This window comes from Lemur catta, chromosome 3 (assembly GCF_020740605.2).
Source record: "Lemur catta isolate mLemCat1 chromosome 3, mLemCat1.pri, whole genome shotgun sequence".
NCBI lineage: Eukaryota > Metazoa > Chordata > Mammalia > Primates > Lemuridae > Lemur > Lemur catta.
This window is the reverse complement of record NC_059130.1, coordinates 44810972-44832707: the sequence shown is the minus strand read 5'-3', so window position 1 is coordinate 44832707 and position 21736 is coordinate 44810972. Positions and strand designations below refer to the sequence as shown.

Sequence of the window (21736 nt, the reverse complement as noted above, 5' to 3'; positions counted from 1 at the left end):
TGTACCTTCCCAGCCTTCTCAGCAGGTTCTTCCTCTTCTCCCCAGCTTCTTTAAGTTGGGTGTGCCCCAGCACTCAGTCCTCAAGCCTATTCTCCATCTATTGTCATTTAGTTTTGAGACTTTAAATTTTTATCTCTCCCCTTTAATGTCTAGCTGCCAATCAGGACATCTGCACTTGAATTATCCCGAACTGAGCTGTTGATTTCCACCCATTCCATCCCCACCACCAACAAACTCTGCTTCTCTTGTAACTTCTTCATTTCAGTTTAAATTAACAACTTTGTTCTTCAAATTGATCAGGCCAGAAAACCTTGCCTCCTTAGCATAATCAGTAATATTACTTTCAGTATATATAGATATGTATACACACACACAGGCAGAATCTAACCACTTTTTGTCACCTGAACTGCTACTATCCAATCCTATCCACTATTATTTTCTTGCCTGGATTTTGCAAAAGAGCATCTCCTGTCTTTCTGCCCTTGCCTCTATTCTGTTCTCCATACAGTAGCCAAAGTAAGTGATAGATCATATCATGTGACTTTTCTACTCAAACCCTCAAATGACTTTCATCAATAGAACTTCTTGTCCACCTTTTTTCTTGTTCTATTTTTTCTCTATAACACTTAATTAACATCAGCTATGTTACGTATGTACTTGTTTATTAACTGACCGCTTTCATTAGAATGAAAACTCTGTAAAGACAGTGACTGTATATTCTGTTTACTATTGTATCACCCATTCCTGGAACAGAGTATGGCATATATACATGTGCACTTAATAAACATTTGTCAAATTATTTAAATAATAATATATCATTTGTAAAAAGTAAATACTTGCATTGATGCTCAGTAGCTGTAGTTTAAGTCTATGGAATTTCATTACCTATATTTCATTTATATATGTCTTTCACCTTACTTAAAATTTAATCCTCAAAATAACTTAGAACCAATGTATACAAATGAAGAAACTGAAGCTCAGGGAGGTCAAATGAATGAACCAAAGTTACATAACTATATGATTGACAGATTGGTGATTTCTTTCATCACACCACAAAGACCTCATGTGTTTATCTTAAGTGTATCCTTTTAAATGTTGTTACTCGCTGCTAGACAGCATTTTCTCATGTATTGTCAAGTTTACTACAGTTAACATGGCAAAAAATATTGAATACATATCTTATTTCAGATAGGTTTTGATTGAAGTTTAGTTTAAACCCCAGTTACTGAGACATTTCCATAAAAAAATCTTTTCATCCTCTTAATGTTAGTTTACAGTTTATTTCTTGTAATGCTCTCGCTTCTAAGAAACTGAGTATTAATTCATAGTAAATTCAGCAGTCTCCCTATTTCAAAACAACTTTTAATAGAAGTAGTTAAGGAAATTTGTCAGAAATATAATTTTTTTAAATCTAGTTGATTTTAAGATTCATATTTTTACAGCATGTTTAAGGACACCATTGTCAACATGGTATTAAAATGCCTCAAAACAATACTAAAGATTTCTCCAAGATTATAAACTTTTCATTTAATAGAATCCTAGCCATGTTATGTAGTTCAGAGGACTTTATACAATTCTGGTATCAATTTAGTACCTTGAATTTTGTTTTATAAAATGCATGCTACTTATTTTTTATATATTTTCACTATTAGAACATCAGTGTATAGTACTTACTATACCTAAAGCTAGAAGACAGCCATTAGTGAATTAATTTTTTTCCTTGCTGTTCCAGCAAGTTTCCTCCAAGCCTATATGCTACCAGGATTTCTAAAGCACAACAGGAGGAAATAGCAGGTACTTTCCTAGTGACACTGGATCCACTCATCAGTCAGTTGCTCACATTCCACCCCTTCGTGCAGGTAGTTTTGGACAGTAACTTAGGTAAGTTTCAAAGCAGGATTCATGTTAAATCATCTCCTATAAATTATGACACATTAAAGACACAGTGATTTTCCCTAACGTGGTCACTTTTCTTAGAATTTTTAAATTTTTATTTAAACTGTCTTTTCTTGAAACATATTTCTCATTTAAAAAAGCTATTCCTCTAATTTCTTTGTATATCATAATCAGATTTCTGCTGAAAATATTTACAGTTTGTTTTTACAAGTTTGTTGTAACTTAATTAATGTGTTTTTATTATCTGTAAGACTTGCCATGTGAACTACAGTTCCCACAGTGTCTGCTCCTAGTGGTTGTCATGGATAAGCTGCCTTCTCAGCCTGAGGATGTGCAAACCCTGTGGTGCACAGAAAACCAGGTCTCAGAAGCTACAACCAGGTAGTAAACATTTTGTTTATATCCAATTATATTACTCGTGATTTAGAATGCTCTCTTGTTTGGAATGGTCTTGAAATTAAGTTCTTTTTTTCATGTCAGATATTCTAGTTAATATTTTGTTTCCACGCGAAGTGTGCTTTGTTAAAAAAAATAGTTATTGTGTAGATCTCATGTATACATTGCTACTTTATAAAAATAGATAAATATATATAAATCTAACAGATGCTAAAATTTTTAATTTTGCTCAGTATTTATTGGTGAGCATTAATGGTCAGCATTATAAACCTTGCAATAGAGTAACATTTAAAAATAAGTGCTGATAAATAAAATGCTAGATACTAAAGGTATCTCTTGGGAAATTTCACTTGTAATCATACTCCTTGCCAACACGGTAGTCCAGACTCTTGTTTCTTCCTCCCTGGATTATTCTATATTGTAATTTTTCACCCCTTCTGTTAGCCCATTCTATGTATCACTACGGGGTTAGTCTTCCTAAACTTGGTTCTGAGTTTTCTATTCTTCTGCTTAAAAACTGAAGCATGATGTCAGAACTCTTCAGCTTTGTGTTTAAAACTCATCCCATTCTGTTGCCATCTTCTACTTTTATTCATTTTCAACACATATATTTTGCTTCTGTCAGACTTGTTATTTATGTCTGTCTTTTATTCATGTTTTATGTTCTTTACCTATTTGTATCTTGGCTATTTTTAATTTGTTATTTAAATCCTCTATGAAAGTTTTTCCAACCATTTCCATCTTAAAATGACCCCTCCCTATCTGAACTATAATACTTATTTTCTGTTTTACATATAATATCTAATTTTGCTATTTTAGTTTCAGGTTTTTTAAAGAACTTTGTCTTTGACTTTGTGTAACTCAGTACTGTGATAAACAGTTGGTAAATAATGAAAAAACTATGTCCAGGAAAATTCTTCTCCTTTAAGGAATGTCTTTGGCAGTGAATATATTTATTTTTATGTATACATACATTTTTATGTATACATATATTCCAACATATTGGAAACTATTGTTGATTATACCTCTAGAAACATTTTGCTTTGCTAAAATAATCTTCCATGTGACATATTATTATATCTGCTAATATGAAATGTTATTAATTTTGGGTTCAATATTCTCATTTTCCCCACAGGGTGTCTCTACTCAAAGCCCTTTTCAACAGTTTTGAGCAGTGTTCTGGTGAACTCTCCCTACCTGTTCATTTACAGGGAGTAAAGAGTAAAGGGCAAGCTGAAGTGGCTGTCACCTTGTATCAGCATGTTTGTGTTCACCTGTGTTCATTTATTGCTTCCTTTGATCCCTCACTGTTTCCTGAACTGGTAAGCCTGTTACTTGCTGGGCTATGCCAAGGTTACATTTTTGCTTTCTTTTCATTGAAATTGTGGTTCACATACAGAAGAAAGTGTGAGAATAGTTACTGTATATTCCTTTGTATGTCATTCTCTCAGATTATACACTTTATTCATCTTTTTACTCAATTGTGTCCTAGAAAATGACAATGTTAGATTCCTATAGTATTTAGATCTAATATTTGGCTAAAATATTTGAGAAACATTTTGGGTGAGGAGGTATGGAAAGACAGTGTGAGAAGCGGAAAAATGTGTAGCATTTTACCTAATTAAGTTTCATAAAGGAAAGAAGTAAATAGTCGTGTGTAGTACCAAGTCTCTTATAGATCTTAGACATAAGGTAGATTTTGTTTTTTAGTGGAGTTGGATTAGAAAAGATGTTGAGAAAATTCTAGGAAAAAATTCCAAGAATGCACATAAGGATCAGTATCATTTAAGATGTTACACAATGTGTGATATACAGTACATATTAAATATTATATGTGAATAGTTAAAGGCAGAAAGAAAAGTGTAAGTGTATATGTTATTTATGTTGCTTTAAGGATTTCAGGCCACTTAGAGAATATTTGTGGATCTTAGTAGTGATTGAGTTACCACATTTAAAACCATGTGTGAATCTCCATGACCTAGTACAGTGTTTAACATACAGTAGGTGCTCAATAAATATTGAGGGCCTGGCTGTGTATGTTCTTTCAGATGCTGTAAAGTACAGCCTTCCCACTAAGGTTCTGTTGTTTGGATTCTGATAATGCTTTCTTATTTTATTTTGAGAAATGTAATATAAATGATAATTCATTATAACATTTAGCATTTTCATAAATCAACCTTTCTGTTTCTCATTAGGATGCTACTCTGTTGAATGCTGTACTCAGTGCTGATATGATCACCTCTTTGTTAGCTATGGACGCGTGGTGTTTCCTTGCTCGGTACAACATAACTTGCTTTTTTGGTGTTTGGACTGGTTACTAGTAGTGACTGACAGTAAATGATTTTATGATTGTAAGTTAATAGAAACATTGTGTTGCAATAATTCTTTAATAATCACCAAAATGGTTTGATTTCACATAGTACTAAATTAGGAAACAGGATTCTGTCTTCTCTTTCTTTGGTTCAAGCCAATAGACGAGTATTGCTTGGGGGGTTTTGTATGTTGTGATGTTCCTTGGCCATGGAAATAAGGGCAGTTTTTATGTTCTCATCGGAATATTTAGTGCTTTATGAAAGTTAATCTCCTTGTATTTCTGAGTAATTGTATAAACCTGATTGCCTTCTCTTTATATCGCAGATATGGGACTGCTGAACTCTGTGCACACCATGTCACCATAGTGGCTCATCTGGTGAGTAGAATTACAAGGCCTAAAATACTCACTTTCCATGCATGTCCTTTGGAGGTATGATCTTGAAGAAAGTAAATAGCAACAGGAAAAATAATGTGGTAACTAAATTGTTTTGACAGTTTCTTTGCTCTGTATAAATTCTGATGCTTTTAACTAAAAGCATCTAAAAAATTATCACACTAAAAAACTATCAGTGTGAAACTGGGGAAAATTTTCTCATTTTCCAAAATTTTGTAGAGTATCAGTAATTGTTCTGGGAAAGAAAGACTAGGTTAATTGAGAATAAATTTAAATTGAATGCAAAGTAGAAAGTAAGAAAAGAGTTACTTATGATGTTGTTGGCCAAGAGTTTATCTCTTTCTCTCTCTTTTTAACATGACTTAGACAAACTGACTTGTGATTTTGTTCTGTTTTTTTTTTAGTTAGGGTGATTTGAGCGGGACTAAGTTTGATAATGATAGATGCCTTTGGCAAAAGAAGTAATGTTTTATGAATGGATATAAAGAGAAAATGATTAAAAATGATTTTTTTAAAATCTTTTCAACATTAACTTTTTTTGCTTTTAAATTTTGAGATGTTTGATGTGTGTTTCATGTAAAATGATTATTACCTGTTTGTTAGGTATTTTTGTCCCTGGCCTTTGATAAAGATCTTGGAGTATATATACCCTTTGTTTCGTAGCAGTTATTATGCCATATATTTCCTGATTTACCTTTTAAGGATTTTATAGACCAAAGTCAGTGAGGTGTGTGATAACCTGAACAGCTGACAATTACCCACTTTACTAAATCCTTAACACGTCTTGCACTAAACGATAGTGATTTTTATGTTAGGTGTTTTATGTCTCAGGTTTCCTTTAACTAAAAGCTCTCCTAGTCATGATAGAAATGGATTCCAGGATTGAATGATAGATAGTACATTATGATAAGAATTGATAAAATTGAGTTGACAAAATTTTTTAATGAAGCTTCCATCTTGGACTTACATCCACCTCTGCACTCTTATGCTTAGATCTTTAAAAGTTCTATGAATTGTCTTTGAGTAGGAGGATTAACATACCAAGTTATCATCAAAATGAAAATTAGGAATAGAAATTACAAGCATCGTTTTTAGTTATAATGTTGAAATTTCTTTCTTATTATAAAAGTAATTAGATTCATTGAAGAAAAAAAACTAAGAGCCAGAAATTAAAAGTTAACATTATATATAATCTTATCCCCCAGAAAAAGCTGCTATTAATATTTTGGCTTATTCCTTTATATAAACTAATCTTAAATTAATCATCAATCTTTCCTCTCTCCTATCTCTTCCTAGATAAAATCATGCCCTGGAGAATGTTATCAGCTCATCAGCCTATCAATACTGTTGAAGCGTCTCTTTTTCTTCATGGCCCCACCCCATCAGGCAAGGATAACATCTGTGTCACTGCGTTCACTTCAGGCAGCTGCTGAGAATTGGATTCAGACCTTTGCCCCCCAACTTATTCTAAAGTTAAATGTTGGCATGATCTGAGCACAATTTTTTAATGTATTGATTGCTTGGTTATTTCGTTTAGCTGGGTATAGACTTTGATGTCCTTATTTTAAGTTACAAATAATTATTCTAATTCCATCTTCCTGAAATATATATTTCCCTGAAGTATGTTTTTCATATATTTGAGATATATGAAATGAAATGGTTCTATATCCCCTTTTAACTTGTTTTAAGGAGCTATAATATTATTTATGCTCTTAATGATGTCTTCTATTTTTTCCTAGTGAATAAGTTGAACTTTTAGGGGAAGTTACAAGTATGATTTGCAATTAAAGCCTTAGTTGTTTGCTGTTATGAGGAAAACAAGCTCTGCCATGATACAAGAGAATCTCTGCTTACATGAACACGTGTGGCCTAATGCAGTCCCTCAGACTGGCCACGTTGGAACACCTATAGGAGATTTTTAAAAAATATAGGTTCCTGGACTCTAACCTGTGAATGGAGTGGGTATGGAGTAGTGGATATGAAATAAGGCTCAGTAACTTTTCTTGTTACTGTCATTAAGTTCCTACATGATTCTTACATGGATCCAAGCTTGGGAACCACTAGGTTAGTGAAGAGGATTAGACTTTAATGTGCTACAGGTCTTGGTTTGAATCCTGGCTTACTGTGACCTTGGGCAAGTCATCCTTTCTGAACCTCGGTTTTCCTGTCTACAAAGTAGAGGATATGTGTAACTATTTTGAAATATTTTGTAAAGACTTAGAGATAATATATGCAAAATAGCATAGTGCTTGGCTTAAGAGGGATACTCAATTCTTACTAGAGTTTTGCCCCATGTCCAGGCTGCTCCTGTCCTAGAGAAGGCCAGGTACCAGAGGAACGACACCTACCCCCATAGTCCTCTTTCACAAAGTTATCTTCAAGGCAGAAAATACAGTAGTGCCACCTATTAGCCCTCTAGAAAACATGTAAGGGTTGCTCTCTTCCCTCCAAAACTCCAAAAGAGTTGTCTCCTCAGATTGCTTAGAGGTGGGATTGGGAGGGAAAGGGTCACTTTTAAAATAATATAACTCACAATGAATTAGCTCTGAGTGAAGTCTAGAAGCAGTGTTCTAAATCAGATAAACTTTAATCTATGCCTAGAGATCTCTTACTCTCAGTTTTCTAAGTTTTTCCAAATGAGACTATCAGATATGTGAATTATAGATAAATGAGGAGTTACTTTTAATTTGTATCTTCAGTTATCAAATACTCATTTCCTTTTATGAACAAATTCCTGTGATAAAATTGAAGATTAAGAGACAAACCTGAATTTGAATACCTAATTATCTGAGAGTCCTTGGGAGAGTTAATCATAAAATTGAGATACTAATATGGCAGTTATGAAATTTGATGAGATATATATATGCAGTGAGCATTTAACAAATCTTAGTTTTTCTCTCCTGCCTTTTTTTCTTTCTCCTTAAAACATTATCCCTCCTTTAAAAGGAAGGAGCAAGGGAATGGACATTTTTGAGACTAAAATATGGCCCAGGCACTTTAATTCATATAGTCCTTATGACAGCCTTGTGGGATAGATAACATTATGTCCATTTTACAGATGAAAAAACAGTAGCTCAGGGAAGTTACAGAACTTCCTCAAATGCACACATAATAAATGGCTGAGCTGGGATCCAAACCAGAGCTGTCTTATTCCCAATTCTGTGCTGCGCTCTTTCACTGCTCCAATATTCTTTTCCAACTGTGCTTCATGCAGCTATTTCAGAGGCCCCTGCTGTTTGTGGGATGTTGACTCTGCCTACTTACCACTTTTAACCAGAGGAAATCTACTTTCATTGTTTTGATATATAAACCTTTTCATATAATTTTTAATAGCAATGTGTTGCTTAAGTTAAAAAAACTTTAGTGTGTATTCCCAGCTGCTTGAGAGGCTGAGGTCGGAGATTGTGTGGGCCCAGGAATTTAAGTCCAGCCTGGGCAACATAACAAAACCCTGTCTCTAAAAAAAAATTAAATTAAATTAAAAAAACTTGGGCCCAGTGCAGTGGCTCATGCCTGGAATCCCAGCAATTTGGGAGGCTGAGGTGGAGAATTGCTTGAGACCTGGAGTTCGAGAGCAGACTGGGTTACATAGCAAGACCCCATCTCTACAAAAAAGATTTAAAAAAAAAAATTAGGTGTGGTGGCGTGTGCCTGTAGTCCCAGCTACTCAGGAAGCTGAGGCGGGAGGATCACTTGAGCTCGAGAGTTGGAGGCTGCAGTGAGCTATGATGTCACCACTGCACTCTAGCCTTGGTGACAGAGCAAGACCCCATCTCTAAAAAAAAAAAAAAAAGAAAAGAAAACTTGGAAACCACTGCACTACCTTATGATATATCAAGGTATGTAAAATCCAGTAGCAATTATAAATTTATAAAAATTCTCACAATAAAATGTGGTATGTGGTAAGCGCCAAAACTGAGAAACAAATTAGATTTTGTTGGGTGTTCATAGCTTAGGAGATCATTTCTGGGGAGGTGCAGTATGGGGATGGGTAGGAAATTGAGGAAATTGTTGGAGATGGTGGCATTTGAGGTACATGTTAAAGGATGAATAAAAATGGGAGGGCTGTGGTGGGACTAGAGGAGCAAAGGTGAGAAAGCACAGGCCAGGGAAAAAAGGAGAAGCAAGCGGAGGTGCTAGAAATAATTATTCAGCCATGTGCATACAAGATGGTGTCTTTTAAAATAGTGACATAAAAACCCAGGTCTCATACCAGTGATGGAGCCTTAACATAACTGAAAATAGTTAATCCCAGTATGGTGATGTTTTACTTAAAAAATTTAAAAAGTATCAAATTAGCTGGGTGCCACACATTATTTCTTTTAGTATGTAACTATTAATGGTATTCCTGTTTTATTACTGTAAAGCAAAAGTACAAAGAGGTCACCTAACTGAGGAAAAGTATTTAATATGCCTTATCTAAGTACACTGATAATTGTGCTATTTACTTTATTTTTACATAAAGTAAAATTTACTATATTTGCATTTTAAGCCCACAGGTGTATTTTTTCTCTCTTCTCAATTTAAGGAGGGAAGTCATAATTCTCTGTGCATTATTCCCTTATATGTCAGTCCTGATGAACTACTTTCAGTCCTGGCAGTTTTAAATCTTTCAAATTGTGTTGAAACCAGGGTTTTCAACCTCAGAATATAATCTGAACCCTTCCTGTGTAACCAATTGTGGCACCACCTACCCTTTTAAGTTGTCCATGACATCATGATTTATAGTTTCTATTTTGGAAAGGAAACTAGTTCATTCTGTCACTCATTGGTCTTTATTATAAAGATAGGTGATATGTGAATTGATGTTCACCAGCTGGCACAATCCTCGTGGCTTTCCTGGTGCAGTTTGGTTTTATGAATAAAATGAATAAAACTGCTTGTTAGAATAGACACTTAGCTCATCAGTGGATCCATTTTTCTGCCTGTAGCTCTTGTCACATCAGAGAGCCACATGATTTCTTGCTTGTTTTGACAGCTAAATATTTTCTACAAAAGAAATAAAACTAAAGTATAGTATATGATATAGAAGAGTTTCTCTGTCAAATTTAATATAGTGATGGTGGGGAATTTGAAATTTTTTTTTAGTTTTTGATGTAGGAAAAATTTTCATTAAGCAAATTTTAGATATTACAAATTAAATTATTCCACTTCTTAGAAAAATATACTAATACACTTCCTAGTTGAATTATACTTAATTTAATAATTAAGTACACCATTGCTTTGGCTATTTTCCACCAAAAACTAATTCAACATTTTAACTGTTTTTTAGAAGTTTTATTTCGTATTTTTATCTAGTCTGTGACAGCTGCATTTTAACAAAACAGTACTTCTTTGTTAACCCAGGAAGCACTTTAGATTGTTATTTCAGTGGTAGAATGGTGTTGCCATCCACACTCTTTTTTATTTGTGGCTTACCTTTGTGAAACTAATATATTGTCTAGAGTGGAGTCAGCTAACCCATTTGAAAACCGAACCTATCATCTTTGCTTCTTTTAAGTTCTCTACTGTGGTCAACTGAGACAGTCGTAAGCCACAAAGGTTGGCTAAATCATTCTTGTTTGCATATTTGAGCTATTACTTTTGACTTAACTGTACAAGGTGATGAGTACTTAGGAAAATAATAGATTTAGTGAGTAGGAGGATGATAAAATATCTGACATAACTAACAATGAAATACATTATTTAACATTTCATAGCGTAGTTATATTATGCTCCATTTAAACTTTTTTTGTTTTGGAAACAAATGCAGCAAGAATTATCATGTTCATTTAACTTATGTTGGTTTGGTACCTAGTGATATTACCATGCATTTAAAAAGCTTTCTTTTTTTTTTTTTTTTTTTTGAGACAGAGTCTCACTTTCTTGCCCGGGCTAGAGTGAGTGCCGTGGCATCAGCCTAGCTCACAGCAACCTCAGACTCCTGGGCTTAAGCGATCCTACTGCCTCAGCCTCCCGAGTAGCTGGGACTACAGGCATGAGCCACCATGCCCGGCTAATTTTTTTTTTTTTTTGTATATATATTTTTAGTTGGCCAGATAATTTCTTTCTATTTTTAGTAGAGACGGGGTCTCACTCTTGCTCAGGCTGGTCTCGAACTCCTGACCTCGAGCGATCCACCCGCCTCGGCCTCCCAGAGCTAGGATTACAGGCGTGAGCCACCGCGCCCGGCCTAAAAAGCTTTCTTAAAATATTAAATATAGAAGCTAATACTTATCTTTTATGCATCCATTCATCTGACTAACTCATGTTACTCTTATTTCTTTAACACTTTATTTCAGGTAGAGTTTATCCAGAAATTTTCCCCAAAAGAAGCAGAAAATCTGCCTCTATGGCAATGTATTTCCTTCCAGGCGTTATCTGCTGAGCTTAGGAAACAAACTGCACATGAGATCACCAAAGTAGGCACTGCAGAGTGCAGGAAATGGCTGAGCAGCAGTCGTACTTTGGGAGAACTCGAATCTCTGGTAAGATAATTTTGACTGACGTGACTCATTCAGCAGCTGTTTATTGAGCACCATTTTAGCTATTGGGGATAGGTTGTTATTAATTAAGATGGACACAGTCTCTGTCCTCTGTCTCTGTTAGAACCTAGTAAGATTTTCAGATTGCTACATTATAAAAGGATCTATGAGAAACTTACTATTATCTTGATTAAAGTAAAAAGTTTTGTGGAGGGTTCCCTTTGTTGCTCCAGACACCTTGGGACAACATGATGAAACGTGAAATATTTCATTTGTGGTATTTTTGCTGATGCAGTTCTGGATTAGGCAGACATGATTCTTCTGTTTGACAAAATACAATCCCCATTTGATACAAACCTACTCTGAACCTTTATGTACCTTTCTACTTAGAATGTTCCCTCATAAAATAATGGAATAAAAAAGAAACTCATCTATTATAAGAATTAGAAAATACATGATTTTTAAAAGTTGACTGGATATAGTACATGCAGTTGAATTTTCCAGTTTAGTGTTCATTTGCTCATTTATTCACTTATTCAACAAATAATATTTTGAGTACTCTTATGTGCCAAGCTCTGTTTTCGGCATTGGGATATATCAGGAAACAAAACAAACAAAAAATATCTACTCTCACGGACTCATATTCTAGCTTATCAGTGGATAATAAAATAAGAAATAGAAGTTTATTTGTTCACAAGGGCAGGAAAAAAAAAAGAAATATCAGTTTATGTTATGTAGAGAAAAATCAAGCAAGGATAGGCACAGGGCATTCAGGGGGTTGGAGGCCTATTTGCAATTTTAAATTAGGAGTTTATGATTTTTCTCAGGGCATATGTTTCCATACTAATGCAGTTGCTCTGATACACTGTTATGTAATGGCACTTGACTATATTTATTAAGGTAATTAAAGACATTTATATATATCCAAAGGATGTAAGTTTTTATGTGAATTTATTTTAGAAAAACTATTAAATACCTACTTAGAAGTGGCTTATATTTGCTCAGGTTTTGCATTTAATGTGCATTAATTTCTATAGTAATGACTTAAGGTATTTTGTTTTATATTAGGTAAAATGAAAACACCATGAATAAACCTTTGAGCCATACCTAAAACTTTAGTCCAGCAGGTTGTCGAACATGTTTGTTTGTAGAAGCAAATAGATAAATCTGAAATATTTAATAAGAACCCAGGTGACAATTACATAAAATTGTGGCTGTTGAAGTATAATGGATTAAAGGCATTCATTGTTACTGATCATTACATTCTCATATGGTCTTCACCCTACCCCTGCCACACCCCAAACAACCCCACTCCTGGCCAGTCATAGAGAGCTTTGAGTATTTTCACATATAGGTAAGAGTGAACCAGGAAAGATTGTTTTTAGTTTCAAATTCTAGATTGTGTACTTCTTAGGTACTATAATTGCTTAAGTGCAGTGTTGCTAAGGAATTTAAAATTTTAAAACAACACGAACAATAAAAATCCAGTAACTGGTAGTGTAGTGGCTCATGCCTATAATCACAGCACTTTGGGAGGCCAACACAGAAGGATTGCTTGAAGCCAGGGGGTTGAGACCAGCCTGGGCAACATATTGAGACCCCATCTCTACCAAAAAAAAAAAAAAAAAAATTAGCTGGGCATGGTGGCGCATGCCTGTAGTCTTAGCTACTTGGGAGGCTAAGGCAGGAGGATTGCTTGAGCCCAGAGTTTGAGGTTGCAGTGAGCTATGATTGTGCCACTGCACTCCAGGCTGGGTGCATAATGTGAAAAAATATAACTTTTTGTTGATGAATATTATGAAAATATTATAAATTAGGTTAACCATACTGACCACTTGTATTAAACCTAGTTATTAAAATACATTGTTGTTTCCATTTTATCAAAATTTCAGTCTAAAAGGAAAAAAGCCTTAGAAAAATAAAGCAAATGTTTCTGTGTACAAGGAAAATTATTTTTAATAAAATACATTTGTGTTAAGTAGTTGGTAAGATGGCTTTGGCTGTTAGAAATATTATTCTACATGGATTTTTACAAAGAGTTAAAAGTAATTCTTATAACCCCTAGGTAATTAGGTGCCTATTCCTTTAGACTGGTATTTAAATTCAAGCCCTTTTCCTCTTTCTCCCCTTTAGAACACAGTACTCTCTGTTTTGCTTGCAGTATGTAATTCTGCTGGTGAAGCTTTGGATACTGGACAACAAACTGAAATTATAGAAGTTGGGAGACAGCTTTGGGCTTTTTTAAACATTAAACAGGTAAGGAAAGCAACTGATCATTTCCCTGAAGAACAATTAAAAAACAATTAAAAAAAGAGAATAGTACTGAAATTTCCCTGTAAAATTTATCTAATTTCCTTGGATGGTTGCTAGAACTTGTGAGTAGAACTTAAACTATGTATTTGTACTCTCTCAGGCAGTTTTCTTTTTCAGAGTATCATAGCATTATATTAACAAAATTAGAATATGGTAAAGTGACAGCAACAATCCACCTACTTATTTTCCTAACTGGCTGAACTCTATTTTTAAAAAAAAATTATCTTTCCCTATTGTTTCTGTTCTCTCTCAGGTTAATGTAGCCTATTTCTGTGATTCTACGGTCTTTTATAAAATCTCTTGGGCAACAGAGAGTATCTGACCCAAAGATGGAAGGCGCAAGTAAATGGATGTGGCTAATTTGTATTCCTCTTTCCCAGCAAAACCAATAAGCCAAGTGATGATTGGGCTAAAATTAGAATGATATGCATCCCACACATAGTTATAAATTTATGTTTCTTGGTTTAAAAATTCAAATCTGACATTTGTTTTCTTTAACTAAATAGAAATAAATGTGTGACCTCTGGCAACCAGTGGAAGTTGAAGGCAATGTACATAATTTTGGGAAATGATAGAAATCATTTTGCAGATGATGTTTTATCATTAATGTTTGTTTGTGGTCAGATTGCCCTACTGTAGTATTTTGACTTCAAGAAGTGCTTTCCTCTGATGCTCACAAATCATTCAATAAATATTCATTCAGGATATCTGTCCTGGGGATATAGTTTACAATATTATGATAGAAATAACTGTGAAGAAAAGGAATGTAATTGTAAGATGACTAAGGAACATACAAGCTTTTCAGTGGCAGAGAAAAGTAATTAGATCCCCTTTAGACTTAAATCTGGATTTCAGTCATGGCTCTGCTTTTTCCTAGCCATGTGATTTTGAACAAATTATTTTTCTGTTTTCTTATTAAAGTGAGGGGTAATAGTATTTACATCATACCGTTGTTGTGAGCCATAAGTGAGGTAATAAGTATAAAACATTTAGCATATTGCCTGGTATATAATAAGTGCACAATAAAAGCTTGCTGTTATTATAGCTATTCTCATGTAATTGAAAATTTTCACCAAAATTATTTTGTGTTTCTTATATAAGGTAACAGGTCAACCTTATGTTCAACAGACATTCAGCCTCTTACTTCCACTGTTGGGATTTTTCATTCAAACTCTAGATCCTCAGCTGATAAGTCAGGTAAGAACAGTGACCAAGCTGATACTTTGTTTGCTAAGGAGGTGGTTAAACTGATAGACCCAAAATAACTTTCTAGAAACACTCCTTTTAAATTATTTAAAAGCAGTCAGAACTTTTTGTTGTTGCTATTAACTGCCCAAGAAAAATCCCTGAGGTTAGGAGTCCTACTTCATGTGTTGAATGCTGCATTCATAGCATTTTCAAAGGCATTTCAGCAGTTGTAGGAGTGTGGAATATAACAACATGAATTAAAAGACAGTGCTCAGTATTTCTTTGAAGAAATAAAATTATTTTGAAAGAAGAGCACTAGTGAATTTTCTGTTTTCCCCAGCTTACACAGCTGGGACAGGCAGATCTGGGGTCACTGTATGGGGGATCCTTGTGGTGGTGGTGCCTCAGTTATGCCTTTCTTTTGGAAGTTCTAGGACAACAGATAGAAAATGGAAAGGCCTTCAGCTTATGTGAAGTGATTTAGAGGCTTTAGAATGAGCCCATGCCGGACAGAATTGATACCCAAAATCAAGAGTTAAGCTCAGGGTCAAGTAGAAAACAGAAACAAAAACTGTTAAGAGAAGAAACTAACCCTTCCTATTTAAATAGGAAAATGATGGAAGAGATGATATCGTGTCACAGTATGTGGTGGGATAGAAAGAAGTAAAACTAGTCACACCTTTGTTTTTAGTAGTTCTTATTAATGGTATGTACATTAAGAAGTTAGCATTAACATGTATTTACTAATTAGGTATTTTCTTTAAGTACCATATGTGTAACAGGGCTTACTAAGTTATAAAGAATGAGAATACAGTAAAATAATCAACTGACTAAATGTAACAATTTGAATTTACTGATTCTGAAGCTTCTAATATTCCCTGAGAAAAATTAAATACTGATAACTTTGATAAAATGTACCTACCTTTAAAAAACCCAAATATAATAATTGAAGTTCTAAAATTTTAATGTTAAGTAAATTGTTCATGTAAGTATTGCTTCCTTTATAAAAGACTTCATTCACTTCAGTGTTCCTGAAATCAGTGGCTAGCAAACTATGGTCTCCTGGCAAAATTTTGCCCAAGAGCTAAAGATGACTTACATTTTTGAAAATTTGTAAAATAAAAAATAAAGTCTTGAAGCCTACCAAGCATTGTAAAAATAAATAAGAATATGCAACAAATAAACATGTTGCCTACAAAACCTAAAATATTATTTAGCCTGTTACAGAAAAAGTTTCTCAGTCCTTGCTAAATAAAGAACCTCTCAATAAAATGTAAAATATAGGCATACCTTGGAGATACTGCAGGTTTGGTTCCAGACCACCACAGTAAAATGAGTCACATGAATTTTTTGTTTCTCAGTGCACATAAAAGTTATGTTTATACTACACTGTTAGTCTCTTGAGTATACAGTAACATTATGTCTTTAAAAATGTCCATATCTTAATTGAACAATACTTTATTGCCAAAAAAGAATGCTAGTGATCATTTGAGCCTTCAGCTAGTCCTTATCTTTTTGTTGGTGGAGGGTCTTGCCTCCATGTTGATAGCTGTTAACTGATCAGGGTGGTCGTTGCTGAAGGTAGGATGGCTTGTGGTAATTTCTTTTTTTATTTTTTTAAATTTTTGACGTGTCTTTTTCTGATACCAGAAGGCAATTTCTTAAAATAAGACAGTGAAGTTTGCTCCATCGATTGACTCTTCCCTTCATGAAAGATTTTTCTGTAGCATGTGATGCTGTTTGATAGCATTTTCCCCACAGTGGCACTTTCAAAATTGGAGTCAGTCCTCTCAAATTTTCCTGTTGCTTTATCAACTAAGTTTATGAGCTATTCTAAATCCTTTCCTGTAATTTCAGTAATGTTCACGGCATCTTCACCAGGAGTAGTTCCATCTCAAAAAACCACTTTCTTTGCTCATCCATAAGAAGCAACTCTTCATTCATTCAGGTTTTCTGATGAGATTGCAACAATTCAGTCACATCCTCAGGATGCACTTATAACTCTACTTCTCCTGCTATTTCCACCATATCTGCAGTTACTTTCTCCACTGAAGTCTTAAACACCTCAGACCCATCCATGAAGGTTGAAATTAACTTCTTCCAAATTCCTGTTAATGTTGATATTTTGACCTCTTGCCAGTGAATCATGAATGTTCTTAATGGCATCTAGAATGGTGAATCCTTTCCAGAAGGTTTTGATTTATTTTGCTCAGGTCCATCAGAGGAATCACTATCTATGCCAGCTATAACCGTCAGAAATTTATTTCTTAAATAATACGACTTAAAAGATGAAATTACTCCTTGACCCATGGGCAGCAGAATGGATGTTGTGTTAGGAGGAATGAAAACAACATTAATCTCCTTGTACATCTCCATCAGTGCTTTTGGGTGACCAAGTGCATTGTCATTGAGCACTAATTTTTTGAAAGAAATCTTTCTTTTTGAGCCATAGGTCTCAACAGTGGGCTTAAAATATTCAATAAACCATGCTGTAAACAGATGTTCTGTTATCCAGGTTTTGTTGTTACATTGATAGAGCATGGACAGAGTAGATTTAGCATAATTCTAAGGGCCCTAGGATTTTGGGAATGGTAAGGGAGCACTGGCTTCAACTTAAAGTCACCAGCTGCATTAGCCCCTAACAATAGAGTCTGCCTGTCCTTTGAATCTTTGAAGCCAGGAATTAACTTCTCCTATCCAGCTGTGAAAGTCCTAGATGGTATCCTCTTCCAATATAAGGCTGTTTTGTCTACACTGAAAATCTGTTGTTTAGTGTAGCCACCTTCATCAATGATCTTAGCTAGATGTTGTAGATAACTTAGTGCAGCTTCTACAATCAGCTTCACCTTGCACTTTTACGTTATGGAGGTGGCTCCTTTCCTTAAACCTCATGAACCAACCTCTGCTAGCTTCATACTTTTCTTATGCAGCTTCCTCACCTCTCTTAGCCTTCACAGAATTGAAGACTTAGGGCCTTGCTATGGATTAAGCTTTGACTTAAACGGAATGTTGTGTCTGGTCTGATCTTCTATCCAGACCACTCAAACATTCTATCAGCAAAAACTTCCCTTTCTTATTCATGTGTTCACTGGAGGAGCATTTTTTATTTCCTTTAAGAACTTTTCCTTTGCATTGACAATTAGGGTAACTGGCACAAGAGGCTTAGGCTTAGCTTTTGTCTCTCACCTTTTTCAACAGCCTTGCTCACTAAGCTTAATTATTTCTGGCTTTTGATGTAAAGTGAGAGACTTAAGACTCTTCCTTTTACTTGAACATTTAGAAGCCATTGTAGGGATAATTGACCTAATTTCAATATTGTTGCATCTCAGAGAATAGGGAGCCCCAAGGAGAGGGAGAGAGACTAGTTGGTGAAGCAGTCAGAACACACAAAATTTATTAAGTTTGCCATCTTATATTTGTCTGGTTTGTGGTGTCCCCAATTACAGTAGTAACATCAAAGATCACTGATCACAGATCAGAACAACAGAATAGTAATGAAAAAGTTTGAAGTGGTGTGAGGATTACCATTATGTGACACAGAGACATTAAGTTAGCACATGCTGTTGGAAAAATGGTGCTAAATGACTTGCTAGATGAAGGGTTGCCACAAGCCTTCCATTTGTAAACAAAACAAAACAAAACTCAACAGTATCTATGAGGCACAATAAAGCAAAGCACAATAAAACGAGGTATGCCTATACAAAATAATTTTTAAAGTGTTGGTAAATAAAGTTTTTCAGGAACACCTGTATTTTTATTTTTTACAATGGTTAAAGGCAGGAGGGTGTAGTAAAAAGAATGCTAGAATAACTGTTCATTTGATTATTCTATTCAGATTCTATCTGTGAAGTACAGGCTTTGTGGCATGTTTGGTTCTGGGTTTTCTTTCCCATCCCCATAGTTCCATCCAAATCTTAGGTAGCATTATGTCTACACAAAATACTGTTTTTATTTATAACTTTTTTTTGGTCTTCACCTTTATAGGTCATGACTTTGCAGACCTCACTACTTAAATTAGAGCCTCCTGACCATGTTCGTTTGGCGATGCTGGATTTTTTATCTTCTCTAGGAAAATTTTTTATACCTCAAGCTATCCAGGTAACACTCTAACTCTTTTTAAGAGACAGGGTCTTGCTTTGTCACCCAGGCTGGAGTGCAGTGGCACAATCATAGCTTACTGCAGCCTCAAACTCCTGGGCTCAAGTGATCCACCTGCCTCAGCCTCCCAAGTTAGCTGGGACCACATGCCTGGCAAATTTTTAAAATTTTCTTTAGAGATGAGGTCTCACGGTGCTGCCCAGGCTGATCATGAATATTCTTGTGTTATTAAAAATAAAATTTCTGTAGGAATTATTGACTAAGGGATTTGTTAGGCTTTTAATTCCTGAAATTCTGCCAATTCCTGACAATGAAAGTTAGAAAAAAGAAATCCATTTTCCAGAGAGGGTAAGTATCAAAATGGAACTCATTTTATTTTCTTTTAGAAAATATGTTGACATACAAATAATTTATTCCTTGGCTCTAGTCTGAGATATAAGTTTCTCATTCTAATTGGGCACTACTACACAGTTCCTGAGGGGAGAAAACATTTATGTCTTCTAGGGAACAGTATATAATTAGGAAAATTGGTAATTGTAAGACAGTATTTTCAAAAATGTTGCAAAGTATGTATACTTATGACAAATGAATACTTATTTATAACATTGTACTGTAGTAGCCTAACAATATACATCTACTGCATTTTAAAACCTAACACAGCAAAGGAGAGCTTCATAAATTTAGAGTTTTGCTTTCCTTTTTACTATAGTCAACATGTAATAACTCTGGATAGTTAACTTTTTTTAACCTCCAAAAGAGACTATAAAGAGCTTCTTACTGATGAGAACTTTCTTGTGTAATCAGAGCAAACACATGATTGACTATACATATCTTATTATATGTTGATTAAAATCTTTGAAACCAAAAATTTAACTTGATTACTTTTTCTAGGACTCCTTTTTTTCACAAGTTAATGACACTATCCCACCTATCTCCAGCATGCAAGGGTATGTTTCATGAAATGATAAGTGTAGATGTTGACAGCTTCTTTTTAACTCCCTTGACAAAAGTATCCAAAGATTCTTGTATCTAAGCTATCTTCTTTTTATAACATAAGTTCATTGCAAAATGTTGCTCCATTCATGCACAGCTGTGGACCATGCATGGGCCCAGAAACTATGAAACAAGCATTTTATTAGCAAAAATTGCAATGCCTTATATATTCCCAGGGGTGAGATCAGGGCCTGAAGAAATTTTGGGGATTCATCAGCATATAGGAGGCATTTAAAGCATGAGATGAGATTGACTCATTTGTCCATTCAAGAAAAATTGAGTTCTTGCTATATCAGGCATTGTTTTAATCACTGGTGATACAATAATGAACCAAACTAATAATCCCCATGTACAACAGACAATAACAGGGGGATATATAAAGTATGTTAAGTGATAGTGAGTGCTATGGAGAAAAAGCAGGAAAGGGGGGACAGAGAATATGAACGTGGGGGTATAGTCTGAAACATGGAGTCCTCACCAACATGACATATAAGTAAAAACCTGAAGACAAGGGATCAAGCCAGGTATCTGAGGAAATAGCAAGTGAAAGCCTTGGAGATTGGAGCATGCCTGATACATTCTAGGAAGCCATTACAGCTAACACAGAGGTAGCAGGGCTTTGCAGGCCATTTTAAGGACTTTGGCTTTGACTCTCAGGGAAATAGGAAGCTACTGGAAGGATCTGAGCAAAGGAGTGACATGACCGAACGTGTTTTAATACCAGTTCACTGGGATAGGATGATGGAAAGTTGACAACATTGTGTGTATTGAATGCACTCTACTGAAGTTTCTTTTTCTCTATTTAGTAAAGTTTGGTTCTCTTTTTAGGACAAAATTCTGCCCAACCTGTCATGTATTTTTGCCTTACTGTTAGCTGACAAGAATTGGCTACTAGAACAACATACCTTGGAGGCATTTACTCAGTTTGCTGAGGTAATCGTAAGACCAATTTATCATGATGACTTCCAAAACAGTTTAATATTTCACATATTCCAAAACATTCCCAAAACATTTGTTGAGCTGCTTCTGTATGTGAATCAAAAGTTTCTGGATGGAATATTACTAATCATCTATTTTATAGGATCTCAAAATGAAGCCTAGAAAAATGAAGTGAATTTCCTAAGGTCCTCTAAATAGCAAGGACCAGAACAGGCATTCAAACCAGGCCTATGAAAGCCGACATTGTCTTCCAGACAGAATTTTTTGGTTGAATAATAAATTTCATCTTGAACTATCATTAGAGTTAGGTTGACGAACCAAAACCTGTGGAGAGGTAACCTCTGCCGTCAGTTGCTCCTTTTTTAACCATTGCTGTGCAGTCATGCTTTCAGTCATAAGGGAGTCCAGAGGCATTAGTATGACTGAGCAGAAGTAATTAAAGCTGGCAACATTAAACCTGTACAGAAGTTAATACTGCGTTATCCTAAAGCACTCTGAAAGAATTGTGAGCTTATCTTTGAGTATCCTCTGGCACTGTTTTCTTTGAAAATGAATTTTTTATTAAGGTAGCTCTTAAAGCTCATGCATTTGTCTTTGCAAGTTATTGAAATATATTAAAATCAGTCTTGTTTATCTTTTAATAGGGAACAAATCATGAAGAGATAGTTCCCCAGTGTCTCAGTTCTGAAGAAACAAAGAATAAAGTTGTATGCTTTCTGGAGAAGGTATTTTATTTATATAG

General features: G+C 34.8%; 1 protein-coding gene across 3 annotated transcripts in view; it reads left to right on the top strand.

Moving 5' to 3' along the window:
- Positions 1 to 21736, top strand: part of C3H1orf112 (chromosome 3 C1orf112 homolog) — a 44674-nt gene that overhangs the window by 20233 nt on the left and 2705 nt on the right. For all 3 annotated transcript variants that reach the window (XM_045547407.1, XM_045547404.1, XM_045547405.1), the window contains 12 exons: positions 1733 to 1881; positions 2148 to 2277; positions 3428 to 3614; positions 4488 to 4570; positions 4930 to 4981; positions 6296 to 6385; positions 11281 to 11466; positions 13597 to 13719; positions 14878 to 14973; positions 18949 to 19062; positions 20884 to 20988; positions 21639 to 21719. In XM_045547407.1, coding sequence (XP_045403363.1) covers positions 1733 to 1881; positions 2148 to 2277; positions 3428 to 3614; positions 4488 to 4570; positions 4930 to 4981; positions 6296 to 6385; positions 11281 to 11466; positions 13597 to 13719; positions 14878 to 14973; positions 18949 to 19062; positions 20884 to 20988; positions 21639 to 21719 — 1396 coding nt within the window. The remainder of the gene's footprint in view (positions 1 to 1732; positions 1882 to 2147; positions 2278 to 3427; positions 3615 to 4487; positions 4571 to 4929; positions 4982 to 6295; positions 6386 to 11280; positions 11467 to 13596; positions 13720 to 14877; positions 14974 to 18948; positions 19063 to 20883; positions 20989 to 21638; positions 21720 to 21736) is intronic.